The sequence below is a fragment of the Achroia grisella genome, unplaced genomic scaffold, assembly GCF_030625045.1.
Source record: "Achroia grisella isolate CSIRO2021 unplaced genomic scaffold, CSIRO_AGI_Agris_v1 utg20468, whole genome shotgun sequence".
NCBI classification, from domain to species: domain Eukaryota; kingdom Metazoa; phylum Arthropoda; class Insecta; order Lepidoptera; family Pyralidae; genus Achroia; species Achroia grisella.
In genome coordinates, this window is record NW_026712706.1 from 13,337 (window position 1) to 22,083 (window position 8,747).

The 8,747-nt window shown below is 37.8% G+C and overlaps 1 protein-coding gene across 1 annotated transcript; it reads left to right on the top strand.

The window, feature by feature from the left end:
- The first annotated feature begins 6,278 nt into the window (after positions 1–6,278).
- Positions 6,279–8,165, top strand: LOC131842114 (uncharacterized). Its single transcript, XM_059190633.1, has one exon. The coding sequence runs from the start codon at positions 6,279–6,281 to the stop codon at positions 8,163–8,165; it is 1,887 nt and encodes a 628-aa protein (XP_059046616.1).
- Positions 8,166–8,747: the final 582 nt, after the last annotated feature.

Sequence of the window (8,747 nt, forward strand, 5' to 3'; positions counted from 1 at the left end):
ATACTAACAGTTGTCGTTACTTGTTTTACATTTGGTAAAGAGAATTTAACACATTTTGTTTTCATTGAATTAAGCGCTAGATTATTTGATGTAAACCAGTTTAGAACATCCTCAAGAGCAATATTTATATTATTAAAATCCTTTGTATTTCTTTTCACTTTGAAAATAAGTGATATGTCATCAGCAAACAATACTATGTCAAGTATGTTTTGAAACTGGTATGGTAAGTCATTTATATAAACAAGAAAAAGAAATGGGCCAAGTATAGAACCCTGGGGTACACCCATTATTATAAATGACCCCTTGGACTTGCTTCCTTTAATGACTACCACTTGAATTCTATCGCGCAAATATGATCCAATGAGTTCTGAGGACTTTTCTCTAATTCCATAATGCTCTAGTTTGCGTAATAATATCCTATGGTCAACGCAATCAAACGCTTTAGAGAGATCACAGAAGACACCAATGGCATCCTGTGAATTTTCCCAGGCACCGAAAATACTTTGTATTAAGTTAATGCCTGCATCAGTAGTAGACCGTCCACTCATAAATCCAAATTGCTGTTTATGAAATAAATCATGTGTATTAAAATGAGCTAACATTTGTGTAAGTAGTATCTTTTCAAAAATCTTACTAAATACTGGTAAAATTGAGATAGGTCTAAAATTTGATATATTGTCTTTGTCACCAGATTTAAATAGCGGTATTATTTTACTCACTTTCATTAGATCTGGAAAAATACCTTGATCAATGCTCATATTAAATATTTCAGTTAAATGTGAAGCAACTTCACTTATTACAGTTTTCATGACTCTAACTGACATACCCCAGATATCCTCAGTTCCTTTTAGATTGAGAGCGTTGAACGTTTTTATCACACAGGAGCAACTGATATGATGAAAAGTAAAGTCATGAACGCAAGGATTTATGGTATTTTTTAATAATGTTTCAGCTAAACTAGGTGATGAGTTTAAATTTTCCGTAGCTTTGAGAGGTATTGTTGAAAAGAAATTATCAAAAGTTTGAGCAACTAGTTCATTATTATCAATAATAACGCCATTTTCTGCTTTTAACTCATATTCTGACTGGCGCGACTTAATGTTACCTGTTTCTGTATTTATTATATTCCAGGTAGTTTTTATTTTATTTTTAGAAAACTTAATTTTATTCTTTAAATAAAGTGCCTTGGTGGCCTTACATACTTTTTTGAATAACTTTGAATAATTTTTGACATATTCATCGAATATAGGATCACGCAAATAGGATCTAATATCATATAATTGATACATATTTTCCCTACTTATATTGATACCTAATATTGACCATTCAGCGTACTTAGAATTATTGACTTTAAGTTTCTTTACTGTAAAATTTTTATCAAAATGATTTTTTATTATATTGAAAAAACGATTATATGATATATTTGGATTAATATTATCAAATATCAAAAACGGTAAACTTCCATTTAATCTGTTTTTAAAATTCTGTAATTTAAATGCTGTTGTAGAACTTATATATACTCTCGTTTTTTTCATTACATGCGAATGTTGCTATTTGTCCACAATGGTCTGACGGCAATCTATTTATAATCGATTTATTTAAAATACTAAAATTACAATATATATTATCAATACATGTTGCCGTAGTGGATGTAATCCTAGTAGGTTCAAAGAAAATATGATCCAGATCAAAACTTTTAAAAAGGTTTCTAATTTTATTACTTATAGGACTATCAACAAGAAGATCTATATTGAAATCCCCACATACCAAAATAAATTTGTTGCTTTTGAATGCTAACTTCAGTACATCTTCCATGGTAGACTCAAATTTTTCATAGTCTGAGTTAGGAGGCATACACACATATAATTATGTGTTTCTCTAGTTCTACACATGATAATTCTATAATGCATTCTGTAGCCGACGTGCCATGCGACTGCAAACCGGACCTGTAAAAATAAAAACTAAAATATTAATAAAAATAAAAAACACATAAAATATATAGAAATAACCATAATGTATATATAAATTCATACTTACCTTTTACTATAGATATGTATAAATTAATACTTTGCTGTTGAAATATATTGTTTGTTGGTAGGGTGTATCCGTAAAATTTAATGTTACATACCTGTATACCTACTTATTTGATAATTAAATTGATCCCACCGCTTGTGCGTAGATAGCGACACCTATAGCAGTTATCACTTCCCTCGCACCGCACGCGAACGCGTCCACTATCCTCACGCTATATATGCGCAAGCGACACGGACAGCTGTACACTTCTATCGATTTTCATTACTGAATATTTCACCACTCCACGCTTAACTGTATCGGCTTCAAGTGGTCTTCGAGCCAGATCTTCACGTGGAACTGTAAAATATTCAACTTATGTTCCATACACCGCCTCGCACGCGCCGCCATTTTGATATCACGGTGCGCACACGAAGCGCATGGAAACAAGAAACAGAAAATATGATGAAGAAATCCTCGCCCCGCGATATTCAATCAGAAATATTGAAGAAGGGAATAGCAGAAAAAGATAACCTTGCCAAACGACCATTGACGGATGGAAATAGTATGAAGAAAAGCATCCAAAGTGAGAAGGCCTCCACCAAGAGAAGTATCGACTCATCTAAATCCTTGGAAGCACGTAAAAAGCAACTAGAGTACGAAGCAGCGAAGGCGAAGGCCAAAATTCAAGAAGAATTAATCGAGAAAAAATTACAAGCCGACCTAGCTGTTTTGGAAAGTAAATCTAAAGGTCAATCAAGAGAGAATAGCGTAATAGACTCTGTTGAAAAAGTACAACAGTGGCTCGATCGTAGTCATGCACCGGAGCTAATAAAAGAACAAGAACATGAACAAATAGCCGAGTACAGTGGTGCAGAAGTAAAAAACTTAATCGGTGCAATTCATACGAGTAACAATCAAAATCAACAGCTGATATCTCGATTAAGTACATCAAAGGACCTACCTATATATTGTGGTGATCCCCTAGAATGGTTAGCTTTCAAGCAGGCCTACCATGACTCAACAAGTTTATGCCAATATAGTGAAATGGAAAACATGTGGCGACTTCGGAAGTCACTCCGTGGCGACGCTAAAGAAACCGTGTCGTCTCTGCTCATTGGCAACACGACACCACAAATCGTCATGGAAGCTCTAGAACTGAGATATGGAAGACCGGAAGTCATTATAAATAAAATTACGTATCAGTTAAGAAAGATACCACCACTACCACAAAATTACCACCACGAGATTGTTGTATTCTCAATAAAAATAAAAAATTTTGTAGCCGCAGTTCAAGCAGTAAAACAGACAGATTATTTAAGAAGTCCAGAACTAGTGACCCAAGTGCTAGGAAAATGTCCTAGTTCGCTTATAAACAAATGGGCTGACTACTACAGCACACACCGCTCTACAGACGTAGCTAAATTGGAGCTACTCGCCGATTTTTTTTATAATGAGGCAAATAAGATATCCACAGCTGGACTGACTCATATATACAGTCAAGCGGACTACAGAAGGAAACCCGAAGATAGAAGACAACAGCACTCCATACATTTAGCCCAGAGTCACGCCAACCCCGTAAATTGTAAATTCTGTCATGGTGGCAGCCATAAGTTAACAGAGTGCAGTCGATTTAAACGAGCTATGACTAGAGATCGGTGGCGTTTCATACGAGTGCAAAGATTGTGTCACAAATGTTTGCTTGCAACTCATACGCGCGACACTTGCTCAGCAGCCGCTTGCGGGATCGATGGATGTACGCTGCCACACCACCGGCTTCTACATTGGAGACAAAAAACCAGTGATGTAAATAAAAATAGTGATCAAGACGATTCGTATATAAACACTGATAATAGTTCGATAGTAAATGACAATATGGTGCCTAGTAACATTTTATCAAAAACAGAAACAGTAGCTCATGCCATAAGTGAATCTAAAACGCCTATTTATCTAAAAGTAGTGCCCGTAAAAATACATGGACCGCGAGGTATACTCAGTACGTATGCGTTGCTCGACGACGGCGCAACGATATCATTAATATCAGCTGATATCGCCGACCACATCGACCTCAACGGACATAAACAAAACCTGTGTATTAAAGGGGCATGGGATTCAGAACTGATGTGTGAAAGTGAAATCATAAACTGTAAAATTTCAAATAATAATAACGAGATATTTGACTTAAGTGCAAGAAAAATAAATGAACTAAATTTACCAGTGCAAAAATTATCAAATATAAACCTTAAAAACTACGAACATTTAAAACATATGGACTGTTATAAGTTGTGTTGTGAAAATGTGAAACCAAAATTATTAATCGGACAGGACAATTACCATCTCATTGCACCTGAAAAAGTAATTATAAAGGGAAAGAATCAGCCATGCGCCACCCTGACACCTCTAGGCTGGTGCATACATGGCGTGTGCCCAGATGGACGTCCTAGATATAATAGTCATAAATACGAAAATTTATTGAACACCGCTACCGCAATTGAAACGTCGCCAGAGCAACAGAGTAGTACTGCGGTCGCCCGCGCCTCAGTCAGCCGCTACCCCCGCCACACCTGCACGCCCGCTGCAATCGTCGCATCTCTTTCACGGGTGATAACGCATACAGATGCATGCCGGGACACGACGACTTTGACGCCTGTACTTCACGAACCTTTACTACGCTGCGAATGTACAAGCGTAGACAATGCAATTATGAATGAATGCGCTTGTTTACATCGTCCGCATGACGCAATACACACGGACTGTCAGAATGACGTACATGTTCACGAACTTGTTCGTAAATACTTCATGTTTGAAAGCATCGGAGTCCACAATCGACCGAGACAGAATAAGGAAGAACTGCAAGCTATAGAGACGATAGATAAATCAGCAAAATTAAGAAATGGTAGATGGGAAGTCGGCTTACCATGGAAAGACATAAATACTGGAATGGTAGATTCTTATTCAAACGCATATAAACGATTAAAAACAATTGAAAAAAAAATGGTTATTAACAAAGATTACGCTTCGAGATACAAAGAAAGGATCGAGCATTTGTTCGCCAATGACTACGCCCGTAAAATCGAACCCTATGAAGCTAAACAATATTTTAAAAAAGTGTGGTATCTCCCGCACTTTGGAGTCGATAACCCAAACAAAAACAAACTACGATTAGTATATGATGCTGCTGCAACATCCACCGGCCAATCTCTAAATGACTATTTACTACCAGGACCGAATTTGCTCGAATCTTTGCTCGGAATTATGTTACGATTTCGAGAACAACCTGTTGGCCTCACTGGAGACATCAAAGATATGTTTCTTCGTATAAAGATTAGGCCAGAAGACCAACATGCTCTGAGATTTCTATGGCGTGACAGTATTAATGAAGCTATGGAAGAGTATGTGATGACGTCACTAATATTTGGTGCGAATTGTTCTCCCTTTGTGGCACAGCATATAAAAAATAAAAATGCATTAGCGTATATATCTAAAATGCCAGAAGCAGTAACAGCGATAATAAAAAATCATTTTATGGACGATTACATTGATTGTTTCGAGAGTTCAGAAAAGGCACTGAAAACACTGAAAGAAGTCGCCTACATTCACCATCATGGCGGTTTCGAGATAAGAAATTGGACATCAAACGAGACGTCAGTGTGTCAAAATATGCCAAACGAAACCTTAAGCTCAGCTGCCGTAAAATTTAAAATAGAAGATATTAACCAGAGCGAACGTATACTGGGTCTCCTATGGTACCCGAAGGACGATACCTTTGGCTTTAATCTATCATTTCATCGAATACCGAATAACATACTAAGAGGATTAAAAATACCAACGAAAAGAGAATTATTGAGAATAGTAATGTCCATATTCGATATATATGGATTTTTAGCGCCATACACAATTAAAGCTAAGATAATTATGCAACATTCCTGGAAAATAGATTTAAAATGGGACGAAGAAATAAAACCTACACAGTTTGAATTATTTCGTGAATGGATTACGCAATTACAAGATCTGAATGAATTACGGATACCGAGATGGTACTTTCGCCCGCCTGATCAGAGCGAGACAGATAGCATTACCGCTAATAACATCGGTATGACCACAGCGCGTGCGAGCGAGACATTACAATTGCACTTGTTCTGCGATGCCTCACCGACTGCGTATGCGGCCGTTGGATACTGGCGCGCACACACTGAAACCGATGGTGCGTGTCATTCATCGCTAGTAAAAGCCGTGTTGCTCCTATAAAGGCTGTTTCTATCCCACGAATGGAACTGCAGGCCGCGGTACTAGCATGTCGCCTTGCCGATACAATACAAAAGGAACATCGTCTGAAATCAATAAAAAGATATTTCTGGAGTGATTCAATGACCGTGCTACACTGGATTAAAAATGAAAATCGAAACTACAAAACATTCGTCGCAAACAGACTCGGCGAAATCGATGAATTATCTAACACAAACGAATGGCATTATATACCTACCCATAGCAACATAGCGGATATAGCTACAAAAATTAATTCCCATAAATTACACAAAGATTGTGAGTGGTTCCGGGGGCCGAAGTTCTTGTATGAGAAGGGACAGGATTGGTTTACTGCACCTGAAAAGGAAAAGAAAAAAATTATTGACGAAAACCTTGAAATAATACACCATGTATATGAAATGCCGGACAGTCCCCTGCCGCTGCCAAATCCCGATAGGTTTTCATCTTGGCTTCGTTTATTGAGATGTACTGCAACTGTATTATTAACAATAGAAAAATTTAAAAGAAGTGATATAAAGGAAATTGATATGAAAATGTTGGAACGCGCTGAAATTTTATTACTGCGTCACAGCCAGATGCAATCATTTGCCATTGAAATATATCTATTAAAAAATAATAAACCTATCCAATTTAACAGCCGATTGCGAACGCTGACTCCATATCTCGATGAAATGGGATTACTTCGAGTCGGAGGGCGCCTGGACGCCGTGATGGGTGTCACGTCGGAAGTAAAATGCCCGATAATACTGGATGGTCGTCACGCTGTTGCTAAGCTAATAGCAAAAAAATACCATGAAAAATATGCCCATGGAAATAATGAAACAATAGTAAACGAATTAAGACAGAAGTATTGGCTGCTAAATTTGAGACCCACAATACGAACCGTCGCTTCAAAATGTTTATTCTGTCGCATTAGAAAGGTTGTACCTGTTACACCACGTATGGCAGATCTACCTAAGGCAAGATTGGCTCATCACGAACGAGCGTTCACACACTGCGGCGTTGACCTATTTGGTCCAATGGAGATTACTGTAGGTCGCCGCAGGGAACGTCGCTATGGAGTGTTATTTACTTGCATGACCGTCCGAGCTATACATATTGAATTGGTACCATCACTGACTACTGATTCGTTTATAATGGCGCTGAGACGTATGGCTTCACGACGAGGATGGCCACAGTATATGTACTCTGACAATGGTACTAATTTACGTGGTACTGAAGCTGAATTAAAGAAATCATATCAAGAACTAGACCAGACTGTCTTAAAACAGGAGACCTCCAATCGAGGTATGACCTGGTCCTTTATATCACCAATCAGCCCTCATAAGGGAGGGGCCTGGGAACGATTAATTAGGAGTGTCAAAACTGCGCTGAAAGTCATTCTTAAAGAACGAGCTCCACGAGAGGAAACACTAGCCACCTTGCTTACTGAAATAGAAAACATGGTAAACAGCAGGCCGTTGACTCATGTATCTGTAGAACCTGGCAGTATGGAAACTCTGACACCGAATCATTTTTTAATTGGCTCCTCTTCAAACTTACCTATACCTGGAGTGTTTGATGACGGCGATTTACACTTACGAAAAATGTGGAGAACTGCTCAAAGATTAACTGATATGTTTTGGAAACGATGGATGAGAGAAATCTTACCAACACTAATACCACGGCAAAAATGGCACAAGGAAGACTGCCAACTAAAACCTGGAGATATAGTCGTAATAGTAGACGGGAATCTGCCTCGTAACACATGGCCAAAGGGCAAAATTGATAAAATTTATCCCGGGAGAGATGGACGGATAAGGACAGTAGATGTGAAAACAAAAACTGGCATACTTACCAGACCAGTTACACGCTTGGCACTCCTTCCGGTGCTCGAATCGTGTCCCTGAAGTGACACTGGGCGGAGATTTGTAGCCGACGTGCCTCGCGACTGCAAGCCGGACCTGTAAAATAAAAACTAAAATATTAATAAAAATAAAAACACAAAACATATAGAAATAACCATAATGTATATATAAATCCATACTTACCTTTTACTATATATATGTATAAATTAATACTTTGCTGTTGAAATATATTGTTTGTTGGTAGGGTGTATCCGTAAAATTTAATGTTACATACCTGTATACCTACTTATTTGATAATTAAATTGATCCCACCGCTTGTGCGTAGATAGCGACACCTATAGCAGTTATCACTTCCCTCGCACCGCACGCGAACGCGTCCACTATCCTCACGCTATATATGCGCAAGCGACACGGACAGCTGTACACTTCTATCGATTTTCATTACTGAATATTTCACCACTCCACGCTTAACTGTATCGGCTTCACATTCATTTGAAAGTGCTACAATATCTTTACGTTAAATCTAATAAAATTATTTAAATCTTTAACGTATTTAAGAAACTCCTCAGGTTCCTGTAACCTAGTTGACGTTACACTAGCCCTAATCATTCTGTCATCTATACC